Source organism: Anabrus simplex, chromosome 1 (genome assembly GCF_040414725.1).
Source record: "Anabrus simplex isolate iqAnaSimp1 chromosome 1, ASM4041472v1, whole genome shotgun sequence".
Taxonomy (NCBI): domain Eukaryota; kingdom Metazoa; phylum Arthropoda; class Insecta; order Orthoptera; family Tettigoniidae; genus Anabrus; species Anabrus simplex.
The window spans coordinates 789,664,501-789,682,371 of record NC_090265.1 but is presented as its reverse complement, the minus strand read 5'-3'; the positions used below and the strand labels follow the sequence as shown (position 1 = coordinate 789,682,371).

The window sequence follows — 17,871 nt, the reverse complement described above, 5'->3', positions numbered from 1 at the left end:
AAAAACTTGAAATTGAAATTGGGTGCCACTGTAATGTAATTACTGAAATAGCCCTAAGTAATCAAATCTCTATAGCTTGAAATATCCTTTGCTTCCCAGGTCGTTGGTCATGTGCTATCAAGTCTCCATATTTGCTTTCTGTTCTTACCTGACACCTACAAATGCCCTGAAATTAAATCTAGGTAACATGCCACAACAAAATACCGTACTACTATTTTAAATACAAGTTCAATGCCACTTCACAACTTTTTCCAACCCCCTGTGAGTGGGGGACGCAGACGAAGAATACACCCACGGTATCCCCTGCCTGTCATACGAGGCGACTAAAAGGGGCGACCAAGGGATGATCAAATTAGAACCATGATCCATTTGTAATTAGTACCATCACATAGGGAACACCATGGGTCACTTTTACTTGCGTGTAGTACCACTTTGTTGGGTACACAATAGGTTTGTGATTAGTAGCGACAGTGTGTGTTCAGGATGCTTTTACAGTACCCGTGATTTGTACCACTATATGAGCGACACCATGGTTCTACGTTGCCTATGATTAGTACCCACTATGTGAGGAACACCATGGGATAGTGCGAGTCCCTGTGGTTAGTCCACTTATGTGAAGAACACCATAGGTTTGCATTGCCTGTAAATAGCGACACTACCGAGCTCGATAGCTGCAGTCGCTTAAGTGCGGCCAGTATCCAGTATTCGGGAGATAGTAGGTTCGAACCCCACTGTTGGCAGCCCTGAAAATGGTTTTCCGTGGTTTCCCATTTTCACACCAGGCAAATGCTGGGGCTGTACCTTAATTAAGGCCACGGCCACTTCCTTCCCACTCCCAGCCCTTCCCTGTCCCATCGTCGCCATAAGACCTATCTGTGTCGGCGCGACATGAAGCAACTAGCAAAAAAAGAAAAAAATAATAATAAAAATAGCGACACTATGAGCGAAACACCCTAGGTCTGTGTTAGATGTGCTCATTACATTACCTGTGAGTAGTACCGTACTGTGTGGAATACCGCAAGTCTATGCTACTTTTGATTAGTACTGCAACATGACAAATACCATGGTTCTACTTTCCTAGCGCTAAGTACCATTATGAGGGGCCGATTACCTGGATTTTGGATCTGTTTAGTTTACAAGCATCATCAATTCAGTATTGTGCTTCAGAAGCAGTTCCTTGGTCAGTAACGCTCACGTTTTGAATTGTGGTCAGTGGAGGATTATGGATTTTTAATTGCCCTTATATGTAGTCTCATTTCGTGCCATTAGGGGCCGATGACCTAGATGTTAGGCCCCTTTAAACAACAAGCATCATCATCATCACAACTTTTCCCCGATTACAAATACGTTACAAAATTTCCTCCTCACAATTGTCATCATTTTCGTGTGAAAGTAACTGTCACATATAACAGCATGATGCATACAAATATAACCACCTTACTTATTTAGATATTTACAGTATGTACCTCCAAAGGATATTTCTTATGACATTTGCATGTATTATAAAACTTGAAATCTAGCTTGAAAACTTGAATGAGGGCGAGGTACCTGCCTCGGTGTCTGATCACTAGGGCCCAGATTCTTATGCAATTACTAGGGGTTATTTTTTAATAATTTCACATTTTTTAAAGAATTTCTGATTTTTAATAATTTTATCATATTTTTTATTTTAAACATACTTTATCATAAATTATTGAAGAACAATGTGGAGTTTTATTTAAAAAACATGCACATTTTTATCATTCAATTATCACTGAAGAAGATATAATACGAAAGAAAAATACATTTTTTTTTTTTTTTTTTTTCCAACTGTCAAAGGAGAACATTGTCACTTTCCTGTTGCAATGAAAGTCATGCAAAATTCTTGAATAGCAAGAAAAGAAAATTTCACAGTCAACATTAGCACACTGGTAACCACAATGACTGACTGTTGAGTAATTTGCATTCCAGATTAATTTCTGGAATGTCATTATCTAAATAATCTGGGGTTGTGCTCTCATACGGTTACATGTCACATTTTCATTCCAATGTGTGTGCTCATCTTGATGCTTTTGTAATCACTGGATCGGACACTCTTCAAATAAACAAAGACTTAATTCTCATGTTGTGGACTCCAAGTTTACTCAATCTGACCAAATGCAAATTTTTTCTGTTGCATTTTGTTCAAGATTTGCCGATGATATTGTTATTTTATCTGAGTCTGCAGAAGATCTGGAGAAATTGCTGAATGGTATGGACACAGTCATGGAGAAGTAACAAAAGTACTGGATTGCAGTTGAACAAAGTCAGCTGATGCAGGAAATATTAGATTAGGAAATGAGCCAAGTGAGTTGGCTGTGTGGTTAAGGTCGCTCAGCCTTGAGTTTGCATTCAGGAGATAGTGGATTCGAACCCCACTGTCAGCTGCCCTGAAGATGGTTTTTCGTGTTTTCCCATTTGCACACCAGGCAAATGCTGAGACCGTATCTTAATTAAGACCACGCCCGCTTTATTCCCACTCCTATCCCTTTGTCGCCATAAGACCTATCTGTGTCTATGCGATGTAAAGCCAATTGTAAAATAAAGAAAATAAAAAAATAATTAGGAAATGAAGTAGATTAATATTGTTAATTGGGTAGTAGAATAATTAATGATGGCAGAAGTAGGGAGGACATAAAATGCAGACTAGGACAAGCAAGGAAGGTCTTTCTTAAGAAAAGAAATTTGCTAACTTCGAACATTGGTATAGGAATTAGAAAGATGTATGTGAAGACTTTTGTCTTGAGTGTTGTGTTGTATGGAAGTGAAACATGGGCGATAATTAGCTCAGAAAGAAAGAGAATAGAAGCTTTTGAAATGTGGTGTTACAGAAGAATAGTGAAAATGAGATGGGTAGATCCAATCACGAATAAAGAGATACTGAATCAAATTGGTACGAGGAGAACAATTTGGTGAAATTTGACGAAGAGATAGAATGATAGGACACATCTTAAAACACCCAGGACTATTCAGTTGGTTTTTGAGGAAAGTGTAGGTGATATAAACGGCAGGGGTCGACCAAACAAACGGATTAGTGTGGTTGTAAGATGCAGTAATTACGTAGAAATGAAAAGGTTAGCACAGGATAAGATGGCATGGAGAGCTGCATCAAACCAGTCTATGGACTGATGATCCAAACAACATCAGTGGACAATAGAATTTGGCTTTCAAATATTGTCTTCAAATGACCTTAATTTCCTTCAGTTTCTTAAAAAATCAAATTGTTGTTTGATGTAAAGTCCCTTTTGTTAATTTATCACCAATTTAAATAAAGTTATCAATTAAAGTGAAAGTGCTTCATTTAATTCCTCAGTGATTTTTTTAAAACTTATCCGGAACTGCACAATGAATCAGTTGTTGAAAAAATGGGTGCGTCAAGTAATGTTTGTCCTTACTTTGAACCAGAAGAATTTGGAGTGTGTAAATTATGCAGGGGGCATTTAATTACGCAAGAAAATATGGTAGACCAAATTCCAGTATAAAAACTAAGTATTAAGTAAATATTTAAAACGTACTGAGATTTCCAAAGCCTTTAAAATGTTGCCAGGATTTTCATAGCAACTCCCTATACAGATAGTTAACAGTTCTTGGACTTAAATTTCCACACAACCGCCACTGGTATTCCCTTATTTCCCACTGTATCAGAAAATGTCATAGAATATGAACTTTTAAAATAAAATTCTAAATACAGTGAAATCTCCGTAGAACGATTATCGATACAACGAATATCCCCTCTATAACGATAAAATTTTGTGGTCCTGGCATAAAACCCATTGATACAATGTTATTCTTTTCTCAATGCAACGATACTCTCTATAACGAAAAATCTCTCTACTTCGATCCATTTTTCAGTTCCCTTCGACGAAGATCCCCTGTGTACTACGACGATTTAAGCACAAAAATTATCAGGACCATATGTAACTGCGTAGTGAAGAACGAACTTTTCAGTTGCATTAGCAAAGGAAGCAAGTGATTACTGTATACTGTACGGTAGCTGCTTATCGGAGGGTAGGTTTATTGTGCAACTCTAGGAATTCACCAGCTATAGAATTCCAAGAAGGTCTAGAAGGAAACGTACCTTTAGGATTTAAACAATAATACAGTAGTTGTGGAAAAGCTGTTAGAAACCGTAGCACTCTCATTAGTGTACTGTACTGTGTTTTGACACATTGTCGTACATTCCAGCGACTGTTGTCATTGCCGCAGTCGTGTTTTGCCCTGGAGAGGTAACGCAGGTGTTTTGAATTGCTCTTTCCTGTATTGTACGTACATTACTGTGTTCTTTACAGCATGGCTTCACGTTCCCGGAAACAAATATGTCTACAGCAGAAATTAACGATAATTAACTAAATAGATGGGGGAATGAAACAAACAGACGTAGCAAGAAAACACGGCCTTTTGCAATCGGCAGTGGCTGTTTTAGAAGAAAAGAAAAGAGATCGAGGAAACGTTAAAATCAAATGCTGTAAATCCTGGAAGAAAGCACGTAAAACTGCGACGTTGATGCTGCAACATTGAAGTGGTTCAATGAGAAAAGAACCCTCAATTTTCCAATTAACGTGCCACTACTTTGTGCCCAAGCTAGAAAGTTTGCTAACCTGCTGGGTGTAGATGACTTTAAAGCCAGTAATGGGTGGCTTATTAGGTTTAGAGATCGTCATGGTATAACTTTTAAATCAATTCAAGGAAAAGAGAAGTCTTCTGCAACAGGTGACTCTGATCATTGGCAAAGTAATTCAGTGAAAGAAATAGCACAGAAATACACACCAGAAGATACCTATAATGCTGATGAGACTGGGATTTTTTATCACCTTCTTCCTGAGAAAAACTTTTCTTTGAAAGAAGAGAAATGCAGTGGAGGCAAAATATTCAAGCAATGTTTAACTGCTCTCCTGTGTGTGAACCAGACAGGAACGCACAAGCTCCGGCCATTCGCAATAGGAAGAAGTCTTAAGCCTAGATGCTTCAAAAATGTTAAAAGTTTGCCAGGTAAGTCATTTTAAAATCATTCTTTGCAAAATTACATCTGTCAAATTTTCTGATTCTTTTTTTTTTTTTTTTTTTTTTTTTAATGTGTACTGTACTGTACACTGTGCCTTAATACGAGTTTTCTCATTTCAAATTTTAGTTGACTACAACGCAAACAAGAGGGCGTGGATGACCGCTACTCTGTTCTCAGACTGGCTTCTGAAACTGGATGCTGAAATGAAGAAGAAAAAAAAGGAACATCACACTCATCATGGATAATTGCGCAGCTCACATGCAACTACCAGTCATGCAACATATGGAGGTCTTATACTTCCTGGCAAATTGTACCCCGATCCTGCAACCTTTAGATATGGGAGTAATAAAGTGTCTTAAAGGGTACTACAGAACCAACTTGGTTGAGAGGATTATCACAAACTTAGAAGGAAATCTGTCAAATGCGCAACAGGTTAATATAAAACAAGCATGTGACATGATAGCTGCAAGCTGGCAACGAGTGAAACCGGAGACCTTGAGGAATTGTTGGAGAAAGGCAGGATTTTTACCTGAAGAAGAGTTTGACTGTGACTATTTTGAGTATGACAGTGTAAAAGTACCGGGCAGTGTTTTTTCTAACTACAGCGAACAGCTTGGTGAGAATGAGAATGTTCCAGTAGCGGAAGAATACCTTTCGGTTGATGACGAAATCCTTGTGTTCTCTGAACTCACGGATGAAACAGTTGTGTAGCAAATTCAGGGAATCCAGGGGGTAGATGAAGGAGAAGAAGGAGAAGGACGATGTAACAAACCATTGCTTACTCTTCCACAAGCTATTGCAACTTGTGAAGCGCTGCAGAATTTTCTATTGAGTGTTCCATGTGTTTTGGAAAATCACTTAGTAAACCTCGACGCGATCAGGTCTTTGTGTGTTTCACTTTTTGTAAAGAAAACTGTCAAATAGACTACCATTTCAGATTTCTCTAAGTGAAGTAGTTTACAATAGTGAAGGCTGCATAGTGTGAACAACAGGTGCTGCAAATGTATGAAAATGTAATTACTGCACGTTGTCAACATGACTGTACTCTGCTGAACGTAGGTAAGATACAGTACTGTAATTTCATATTTCTTTCTGTGTTTCTGTTCTCGCAAATCATATATACTGTATTTGTAGTAATTAAATTAAATGGTACCATGTGGTAGGTAATTAATGTAATTCAATTTCCGGGTTTTAATCTGTTCACCAATTGACACGAGAACGTGTTATTCCAAATTCTTTCTATAACAATAACTCCTCTACAACAATATTTTTTTTGCTTCCGCAAGGTATCGTTGTATCGAGATTTCACTGTAAATTTTGTTATGAACCATTTTCTTGTAAAACTAACCAAAATAGGGGGAGATTTAAATTTTGTGTGTTTGGCCCACTCATAAACCTGTCATTTTCCTGGTATTTCCCTTATTTTTTGCTGTATCAGAAAAATGAATAGAACAACAATAGTTAGAAAGTTAGATTCTAAATGTCTTAATTCCGCAATTGACCTACATCAAGTTTTATGTTTTAGGCTCCCTCTGAAGCCCCCCTTGTGCTGAATTATTTTGAATAGCATATAGCTAAGATCCTACTTGCCTTTAACCTAAACTTAAATACAAAGTTTCATGAAAATTCCCCTCTCCATTTTCGCTGTGATGCTGTAACAAACGGACAAAAATTCAACTGAAACCGACAGGCTATTATTTGTCCTGTCTAGCATAAATACCAAGTATTAGATTAATATTCCAAAAAGTACAGACTGAAAGATGATTTTATACATAACTTACACTGTCTAAAAGAATTAGTGGAACACATTTTTTGAACACATAACGTACTGCATCGAACAATTAATGAGAACTAGCAATGCTACCAAATATACCAGTATTTGCTGGCCGTCTATGTGCACATAACAGACACTTTAGAGTATTACTCAGGGTTGGCTCTTCCGTTCCTTGCAGAATATTCCCTTCGGTTTGATATCGGCGCCATGTTGTGGAATGTTGTTTCTCTTCAAAGCCTTCTTGGCTGTTGCTGCTCTAGGACCTCCTCGTCCTCCCCTTGGTTCCTCCGTGGCAAGAGCTCTCTGTATGGGATGATCTTTATCTCAATGTTGTATGTGCCCATACCAGTGCAACTGCCACTTCTCTAGTTTCTCACTGATATGGGGCAGTATTAAATGTGCTCATTGCGCAGTCTGTCAGAGTGACACCCTCTGACCATTGCAGCATCTGCATCTCCCTGACGTGCATTTGCTGATCATGCTGCTTCTGCCTTTCAGTGTTTTAGGCATCTGCCTGTCACACAAGGCACCTGTCAGCAAATACCATTTTTTTCATCTTACATTGGTGTGATGCTTCACGTCATCATCGATCATGGTATCGGTGGCAATAACAGAGCCCAGGTACTTGAATTTGTCTGTCATTTCCAGTGGTTCACCCACTAGGTAGACTGTATTAGGTTGACATTGAGTTTCTGGCTTGTCGAAGTTACAGAACATATGCTACTTCTTTTTACCTGTATTCTTTACACATAAATTATACAACAAAACATCATTGATCCACATTACTTTTTACAGAACAAGCTTTAATGTCCGAAAAAAAAGTAAAGTGGGAATAGATGCTTATTCAGTCATCCAGTTTGGTTTTCTTCCAAGTTTAAGAGGTACAGCATCAAGTATGCCTCCTGTAAGCATTTCTCACAGCTTGACACCTATGTAGCATACTCCATACAATTCTGCTGAGGTCACTCTGCGGTATCTGTTCGCATTCTTCAGTGAGAGCCTGTGAGAGTTCCTGGAGAGTCTGTGGTGCAACAGGGCAACACATCTGTCAAGCATGTCCCGCATGTGTTCGATGGGATTCAGGTCACGACTCACTGTTGGCTATCTTGTTACTTGAATGTATGGCCTTCTCAAGATGCCCCTGGTGTCGCCTGCTTCATGCGCCCTGGCATTGTGCATGAGAAGGAATTCAGGACCAACACGGTATGCAGCAGTTACCACTTGGTCTGTCGGCCTCCCTGGCGTAACGGTTAGTGTTATTAGCTGCCATCCTCGGGGGCCCGGGTTCAATTCCCAGTACTGCCAGAAATTTAAGAATGGCAGGAGAGCTGGTATGTGGTTGAACTGGTAGATGCAGCTCACCCCCAATGGGGGTGTGCCTGAAAAGAGCTGAATCACCTCGGGTTGAGGACACAAGTTTTTTTTTTTTTTTTTTTTTTTTTTTTAATCATTTGGTCCAGCAGGATTTGGTTGATGTACTCCCTGGCAGTAAGACAGCCACGGACAACAAGATCTGTACGGTTGTCAACTCTAATGCCACCGCATACCATCACAGAACCTTGTCCGAATCTATTCACTTGTTGTATAACATGTGGCAAGGAAGGCTCACCCAGACCTCTCCATACATGTACACAGCCATCACTTTGAGTTCGGGTAAATCGTGAAACATCTGTGAACACCTCAGCTGTCCAATGGAGAAATTGCCAATTGATGTGGTTATGTGCAAAAAGAAGGCGAGCTACGTGATGATGCCGTGTAAAGTGAAGCACTCAACCAGGTCTACTGGGTTGTAAGTTCCTTTCACGTAACTGTTTCTTACAGTCAGATTGGATGATGTGACTCCTGTTGCTCTTCTGAGGTCGGCAACAATGCAGAAATGACCAGATATTGGTCGTCATTTTGAGTTGTGATGCGTCAATGACGTTGTCCAATCTGTCTGGTGAACTGAACTGTCTCATATTGATTGCATAATCAGTAAAAGACAGATAGGTAGACATTGAAAACCTCGCCATCACAACAAATAGTCTACCCTTGCTGGATCAAAGTGGCTGCTCTTTCGACTTGTAGGTTGTTAAAAATGTCTCATTGTACAGTACATGTTCAATGGTATACAAACTCTGTAAATGACAACTTCAGTCTCTCTACTGCTCTACAATACATGGGTATTTATTTTGTTTTGAGGGTTCTCCAGGCACTGAACTGTAGGGTTAAGATGATGGAGACATTATGTTTCAAAATGATTTCTGCTTTGAATATGTAAGGTCTCAGTCTATGCAATAAGGTCACAGGTACCAATTGTGTCAAAAATACTGTAACATACCACACATTCAAAAACATGTTCTGCTAATTCTTTTGGACAATTTATGTACACACCTATCTGCAGTACCTGTTTAACCCTCCCCTGACCATATTTATTTGCATGTTATCCCCAGAACAAAATTAATTCTCTTTAGCCATCATCCTGAAAAAGCAGACATTTCTAAAAACAATAGAAAATACAAGTAAAAAGTTGTACAAAAACTGATGAAGTTATAAATATAATTCTTTCACCAAATGAAAGTCAACAGTTCTCAGGTTCGACATAAGACGGTTTAACTGTCCACTGAAATTTAGGCATATATGTCATCATTCCTCTAATGTTATCAATTTCATTTTCACTCTCCACTTCACTAATTTAAGTTTAGTTATTACTAACATTTGCACAGTCAAGAATTATCGTTCACCAATGTTCAATCACTTTCTCACATAAAATATTTCCACGCGAATTAACCACAGAAATGTTTGTATAAATCCGCCACTGCCTTCTGAATGTTGTATTAAGCTTGCATGCATTTTAAAAGGAAATTAACATCTATGGTCTCCAGATAGTGTGCATCCTAGTAATAATCAGGTATATTTCCTCTCCGCCAGTAGGTGGCCTTCGAATGCGACTGGAAGTAAAAGTATGCTTTACTATGCTACGGGCAGGAGAGGATGAAACCATTGGAACCTCAGTAAATGATTTGCAACTGGCCCAGAAATCTCCTGTTAATTTCCTTGAAGATTAGTTAATACAGCCTGTGTTAGAAAAGTTCCAGGACTGAGGTCGTAAAAATATCGAAAAGTTGCACTGACCAAGTACGTGCCTCCATGGCTCAGGTGACAGCACGCCGGCCTCTCACCGGTTGGTTCTGTGGTTCAAATCTTGGTCACTCCATGTGAGATATGTGCTGGACAAAGCGGAGGCTGGTCAGGTTTTTCTCCGGGTACTCGGTTTTTCCCATCTTATTTCATTCCAGCAACACTCTCCAATATTATTTCATTTCATCTGTCATTCATTAATCGTTGCCCCAGAGGAGTGCTACAGGCTTCGGCAGCTGGCACAATTCCTGTCCTTGCCGCTAGATGGGGCTTCATTCATTCCATTCCTGATCCGGTTGAATGACTGGAAAAAGGCTGTGGATTTTCATTTTCACTTACCTAGTAATGATCGTAGCTCCTGTCAAAGTAGTCCTTTTGGCTATCTATACACAATTGTCAACGTTTCTGGAGGTCTTGGAAGCAAGCAGGAAATTGTCAACTGCGATGCTTGTAAGCTCATGTGTCACAGCCTGTTGGATGTCTGATTTATCTTGATGAAGCTTTCCTTTCAGTTGTAATTTGACTTGTAGAAACAAGAAAAAAAATCGCAAGGCAGAAGAAGGAGGAGAAGAAGAAGAGCGAGAGGATGGGTGAATATGGTGGATGTGGGACGACAGTGACAGAATGTCTGACCAGATACTCGGTAACAGATAAAGCAGTGTGAGATCTTGCATTGTTGTGCAGTAAGAACCAGTCCTGCGACTGCCACAAATCAGAGCGTTGTCGTCGAATTGCTTGTTGCAAATGTTTCAGGACTTCAGTGTAAAGAGTTTGGTTCACTGTTTCACCTGGTGGAACGTACGCATGGTGAACTAACCCTTTACTGTCAAAGAATGCGATCAACATTGTCTTTGTTCTTGAAGCTTGATGTTTGGCTTTTTTCGAGGCTGGTGATCCAAAACTCTGCCATTCTGCACTTTGATGCTTCGTGTGGGAGCATGCTGGTAACACCAACTTTCATCCTCAGCAATAATCTTTGTTGGAAATGTGGGATCACGCCTGGCTCTATCCAGTAGTTCCGCAGAAATTCTTCGTCTTTCCTCTTTCTGGTCGTCTGTTAGGGTGTATGGGACAAGTTTTGCATTCAGCTTCCGTTTCTCTCAGTTGTCGCGTAAAATCTTATGAGACACATCACGATTCAAATTAAGCTCTTCTGATATCACACGCACGGTTACATGACGGTCTTCTTGCAATAACTGCCTTACACGCTCCACCTTTGTGCCACTCAAACACACAACTTCTTGACAGTGCATTGCCTCCATATGCTTGTGTAATCATTGTCCACGCTTCACTAGGGGTTTTTTCGTGCTTAACACAAAACTGAATGTTCACTCTTTGTTCACAATCTGAGTCTATCGTGTCACTGTCTCAAACAGTGTGTTGCTAAGCACACATACCAGGTATCATAAAACCAACATTTGTTCCGTTCGCATCGCAACCTTGGAAATACACCACTTGTCTCGGAACTTTTCTTACAAAGGGTGTATATTGGTTATTTATTTAGTAGCATATGGCTTTTAGTGCTGGAAGTGTCTGAGGACATGTTCAGCTCGTGTGATATAGGTCTTTCTATTTAATGCCCATGGGCAAACTTAGTCATTCATCATTGATCTGCATTTAGGGCTGTCACCCAGGTGGCAGACTCCCTGTCAGTTGTTTACCTAGACTTGTCTTAAATGATTTCAAAGAACTTGGAAATTTATGGAATATTTCCCATGGCAAATTATTACAATCCCTAATTTCTTGTTGTATAAATGAATATTTGCCCCAATTTGTCCTTTTGAATTTCAACTTTATTTTCGTATTATGATCTTTCCTACATTCAAAAGAGTCATTGAGTCATATTTGTTTACTAATGTCATTCCTCGCCATCTCTCTACTGACAGCTCAGAACATACTGCGTTTGATATAGGTATTGATTCCCAAATGGAACCTGAAATAAATTTATAATGTCCAATAACAGACCAATTATATTGGAATTATGAATTTACTAATTCAGACAAATATTTCAGTTTCCTTTTGGGAATCAGTATCTACAGGGTCTCTTTTAAACCCAGACCATCCAGCGGCGTTTCTACTCTCCGAGACCTAAGCAGCTGTACGGGAGGCGCACGCATAGTTCTTGACCTTGCAAGGAGCGTGCATGTATTCAACTTAGCATCAGTAGCCAGTCTGAATCTCAGCTGTTAACATGGTGAGACAGTTATCATTGCAACACTATATTTTTGTATGTAAAAGTTAAGTACGAGTCAGCTCGACGGGTACACAATGTATTTGTTGAGCATTTTGCTGGTGAAGTGCCACCTTCGTGAGCACAGATTCACGTAATTATAAATAAAGTTGAAACTACTGGCTCAGTGCTCAATAAAAAACATGTGCACACACAAACTGTTTTAACAGAGGAAAAGCTAGATGACATTGGTGCAAATTTTGAACGGTCACCGAATAAATCACTCACAAAATTAGCCCTACAAGTAGGGGTTTCGGTTTCTTCTGCACACAGAGCTACAAAGCTGTTGCACATCAAACTGTACAGGTTTACATGGGCTTATTGTTTAAAACGGGCTAATCCACCCACAAGAGTGAGATACTGCGAGTGGTACCTTGCATCATTGAATGATCATTTATTCGACCCACAGCTTGTGTTCTTTTTGGATGAGGGCTTGTTTCATCTTAATGGTCCTGTGAACAGTCATAACTCTCGCTATTGGTGTGCAGAAAATCCTAATGGTGTTTTATGAAGTCCCTCATTATGGAGGATGACACTTCCGGCATCTTTTATAAGGTAAGATTTCATATAAGAGGAAATTGGGACTTTAAGGTCCAAATTATTACATTAACTTTTACAGTATGTCAGAACAAATGTTTGGTCAAAAACTGTAGAATGTTTTGTGTAATTGTTGCATTTATCTGGTCTAATAAGTTCATATATCCCAGGACCATATAATAAGGGGTGGGCCACTGCAGTCTGGCATGTGTCACCTCGCTGAAGCGATGTGTGATGTCAGCCGGACAGCACTTGGCTGGAACTGCATGTGATCTTGTAAGACACCTGTGAAGAGAGTATGGTGCCTGTCTTCAGCAGACCTAGGTCCATATTGAGGTGGCTGTTCCTCGTTTAAGTGTTGTGGTTGACAAATTGTTCTCACACGGTCAGCTGGTAATTTTATCACTCTGTATTTTTTGTTGTGGGTGGTGGTTGGACATCTTCTGCGGATATCAGTGTGTATGGGTTGACTTGCAGACCACTGTTTGTCTCAAGGTTAATTGATGCACTGGATGAGAATTGTGGGAACTACACCACCAGGCGCCGCACTCGCCAGTGGCGTATGACTATTTTCTATGCAATTCTTGATATCGCCGGTGTAAATTTGTACGTTCTATACAAAGCATGTCCAGGGATTGAAATTGATCGGAGGAATTTCCTGAAGACGTTGGGTTATGCTCTTGTAAAACCACATATGGAGGGGAGGCTGGAGTTTCCGACACTGCAACGAGAACTCGGGGTCCTAATACACCGAATTCTTGGAACACCGGCACCTGCAAAAGGACCTATTCACACCATTGCTTCCAACGGAAATTCAAAGATAAAGAGATGTTCTCAGTGCCTGAGTTCTAAGTACAGGAAAGCTTCCTGAGTTTGCCAGAAGTGTGAAACACCCCTCTGTGTACAGTGCGGTTGTATAACGTGCATCTATTGTTTCCATGGATAGAAGTAGGTCTTTGGATGGCTAAGCCAATTGAACAGTTCATTCTTGTTGTTATTTTTCATGTTATTATTATTATTAAATTTTGCATTGTTTCTTTGTACTGTTGTTCTGCACCATTAGTTTTGTATTTAAATACCAGTGTGACTATAATATTTTGATGATGATGATGCTTGTTGTTTAAAGGGGCCTAACATCGAGGTCATTGGCCCCTATAATATTTTGTTTGGCTTCTGTCGTTCATATGCATCTCATACACTGACAAGAAAATTTACCGCCAAATGGACCGTTGCAGAAATCCATGTCCGGCTTTCAAATTGTATAGTTATGATATCAGAAGATTAATCCATGTCTCAATAATACAAAGATGTGAACTTCGTAAGAACATTCTAGGTTTATTTAAAACGTATATTTTTGAATACATTAATAGATATAAGATATTCATGGAAGAGTTTTATTATGACTTCTCCATTGTCAACCATTACCTTCCCACGATTGCAAATTATCATACAACAAAACATGGCTGTATACCATCCAGTATGATAATCATTTGGTTTAAATCTAAAATGATTGCAATATAAAAATGGAAATATAGTATGGGTTCCGAGGACCCATGTGTTCCTTAAGTGTTCCAGTTTTGGATTAACAGACTAATACGTTCTTTGCTTTAATTTGAAGTATCCGGTGTAGGATCCACTTTTTGGCCAAATTCCTTTATTGATGGTTTCATACAGTATTAAAATCGCTGAATCTTCTGGTGTCAGAATGCTATTACAGTAGAACCTCATTAATCTGGACTAATTGGGGCTTTAAGTTGTCCGGATTAAACAAAAGAACTCATGAAATGAGCCATGGTACATATTAAAACACACTAAACTGTAAAAAGAATGTGTACTGTACAGTATTTTAAATTTAAGAAATATAAGGTTATTTAGTATGCAAGATATAATGCAATACGGTATTAGGCCCTACAAAATACAGAATAACTAGTGCAGTATGGAATTAGAACATGGCAATGAAGGCACACCTGCATTGACCACACTTGACATTCTTACTGGTTTGAAGAAACTGCTGGGCTTTTGTTGTCTTCCTGTGACATTAATTTCTTTAATAATTAGCTCGCACAGATGTCTCCCAATGTTCACAATTTGCAGATATGTTCTCATCATTGTTTTCTTCAACGTATTTGATGACAATGTTTAGATGGTCTGTAATATCACCAAGTTTTGTCTTAGGGTTAATGATATCACGTGCTTCATCCTAGTCGTATTCCTCCGTTTCAGAGCTTTTTGCAGCGATCACACTTTCAACGATTTCCTCCTCTGCGTAGTTTACAACATTGCGCTCATAACTCAGCTTTATAGTGTAATTGAATTTATGTATTAATATTAAACGGCTGGCCAGATTAAATGAAGTCTGGATTAATAAGGTTCTACTGTACTTTGACTGTTAGTTTGTTACAGTGTAGTGGAAGCTGATCCACTTAATAATTTTGTGAAAAAAATGTGTGTTTTCTGGAGTTATGTTGTTCCTGATGCAACATTCCAAGTTTCTCCTGCAAAACTCAGAGATGAGATAGATATATCCTTAAGTTGGCAAACCAGTATTTGTAGTCAAATGAATTTCTTTTCTACAGTGCCCTTAGGTCTTTAGAAGAAAAAATGAGTGTGAGTGAAGAATGTTTTTATGTGTGACTTGCCAGTCGAGGTACACAGTATATCATTCCCATGTATGTTAACTATGCTGAATATGTTCTGTTCTCCTTGTTGTATTTCATACTATTAGTAGAATAAACAGCGTATTCAGCAAAATTTGCTAAATGTAGCCCTTTTCATTTCTCCAATATTTGCTTATATTTTTACCATATAAATGTATGATGTGATAAATTAGTATATGCTGCAGTAAGAAGTCCTCTTAAGTAGCATGTTTTGTGGAAAAAAAAAAAAAAAACTTCCCTTGAATTTTCTGGCAAGGTTCAACCCCCTCCCCTACCAGCCAAACAGGTTTATATAATAGAGCTACCCCATTTTTGCACCATACCCTTCAATTGTGCAGTTGGTAATGTTTCCCTTTTTCTTTTCAGATTCACTCATCATGATTCGAAGGATTTATTGCAGATGCTTTAGGTCTGTGCTATTGTATTCATAAGACAAGCTACTGCTTTAACATCAGAAGGTGTCAGTGTGTGTGTGTGCGTGTGCGTGTATGTAACAGTCAAGTGTGCGTGCGTGTGAACAGTGCAGTAGTGTATGCGCAAGGTGCAACAGTGGCCCGCGGGCACTTGACTGTTGCCCGCCCGCTGGGCCTAGTATGGGCCAGCAGTTCATCGCCACTATGAACCCTGCCACGTCGGGCAAGTCGTCCACCCGTTCCTCGGGCTACCATCAGAAAGCTCTTGCTGAAATACGGAACTCCTTGTTACCGTTCGCTACAGGGGGTGTAGGAGAAAACGTAGGCTCTAGCGCAGCAAGTACCATCTCGACGCTCTCGACTACTAGCGGTGTTAGTTCGGCATCCGGCCTGAGTGGACTGAGTGCTGCATCTGGTAGCAACGGTGTTGAGAAGGATCTTAATCTTCTTCGCCAGTCGTTGACCCAACTCATAACCATGGGCTACACTGAGGTGAGTATCTCAAATTAAACAGTAATATATTTTTTAATTTCCTGAGACCTAGGCAGTAAAAAGAAACTATACTTGCAGGGCTTAAAATTTGAAACTTTTCTCACATGACGCTGTGTTTACTGGTAGAACAACACAGAATGTGAGAATCTGTAGCAAATTTGGTCAACTTGCTGAACACTGACCTAGTAGAAAGTACTGCTAACAAATATTAAAGCATTTCTAAATACCAAAAACAGAAACACGATTTCTTATAACGGAACACAGTATAAGAAACATACTGCCATCTGCTGTCATCATTTGTGAAGAGCCAATATTTTATAAATAATAAAACGTGATTGCTGATTTCACATTCTTAGTTGACAACGACGACTGGAAATTTTGCTTCCTTAATACATATATTCAGTTTTCTTTATAGAATGTTAGCCTGTATCTTTCATTAAGAAAGATATTCTTGATTTGATATGTTATAGCAAATACTAAATGCCTTGGTAACCCTTGATTTTCAGCTAATGATGTGGATCATCTCTTCTCTTACTTTGAAATACATTAAGTATTGAGTCTAACCATTGTCACCTGGAAAAGTTGTATTTCTGTAATTAATCTGAGATTGTATAGAGATTGTAGAGCTGAACACAACGTAGAATTTGAACAAAAACGTATATTTTACATATATGTCTATTTGTACGGGAGGGAATAAATATCTTGTTCAGTGTTCTGAACCCCACTAAGGATCATAGCTTTTGAAATATTTGTGGTTGTTACTAGTCTAACCTTGGTTATTGTATTACGTGTGTGAAACTTAGGAAGTGTAGAGGTAGGCTTAGTATTTGTTCCTCTTACCCAGAGGCCCTGGGTTTGATTGTCCAATGGTGTTCACTCTACCTCCTGTGGAGTTAAAACATTAAAGGTAGTGAATCCAGTTGTGGAAGCAAAGCATTGAAGCTGAGGAGTCATCATTATACTGACTGTGGTGTCTACATTTCATAATCATCCTTTCATATAATAGTCCTATAGAAGAACTGTTACGGTCTGTACAAAAGATTAGCATTTTCACACCATCTCTTACTGGGGCGTCTTAGAGATCTCTTCCCACCGGGGCAGTAGTGTATGACTGCTTTGGGGATCCTGCTTCTGTCCATCCTGTTTAGGTGTTCTAGCCAATTTCTCTGGTATTCATTGATGTATTCCAATATAGCTCTGCTTTTAAGATCATTCAGCATTTCTGTATTTCTTCTGTGTTCCCACTTAGCGACTCCTGCTGTTTCATTTCAGCTGTAGTTATTCTTCTCTCATCGTATTTCCTCAAGGTCCACGTTTCACTTCGATAGCAAAGTACAGGTCTTGCTAAGGTTTTGTAGATTCTTGTATGGGTGTGTTTTTGAACTAATGATGGTCTAAAAACTTGATTGATGATTCCCAAACATCTGTTGAATTTGGAGATTTTCTCGGGTATGTCCAGTTCTTCAAAGAAAGACGGTTTGTAACCAAGGTATTTAAAATCATTTACTCTTTCCAAAATGTTGTTATTTGAGCAGATCTTGCTCCTTACTGGTTCCTTGCCACAGAAAGCCATTATCTTAGTTTTTTTCAGGGGATATTTCCATTGAGTACTTTTCTGAGACTAGGTT

The 17,871-nt window shown here is 39.1% G+C and overlaps 1 protein-coding gene across 2 annotated transcripts in view; it reads left to right on the top strand.

Annotated features, from left to right (window-relative positions):
* Positions 1–17,871, top strand: part of wts (serine/threonine-protein kinase warts) — a 252,134-nt gene that overhangs the window by 73,178 nt on the left and 161,085 nt on the right. For both annotated transcript variants that reach the window (XM_067136256.2, XM_067136255.2), the window contains exon 3: positions 15,705–16,243. In XM_067136256.2, coding sequence (XP_066992357.2) covers positions 15,932–16,243 — 312 coding nt within the window. In that variant the 5' untranslated portion in view covers positions 15,705–15,931. The remainder of the gene's footprint in view (positions 1–15,704; positions 16,244–17,871) is intronic.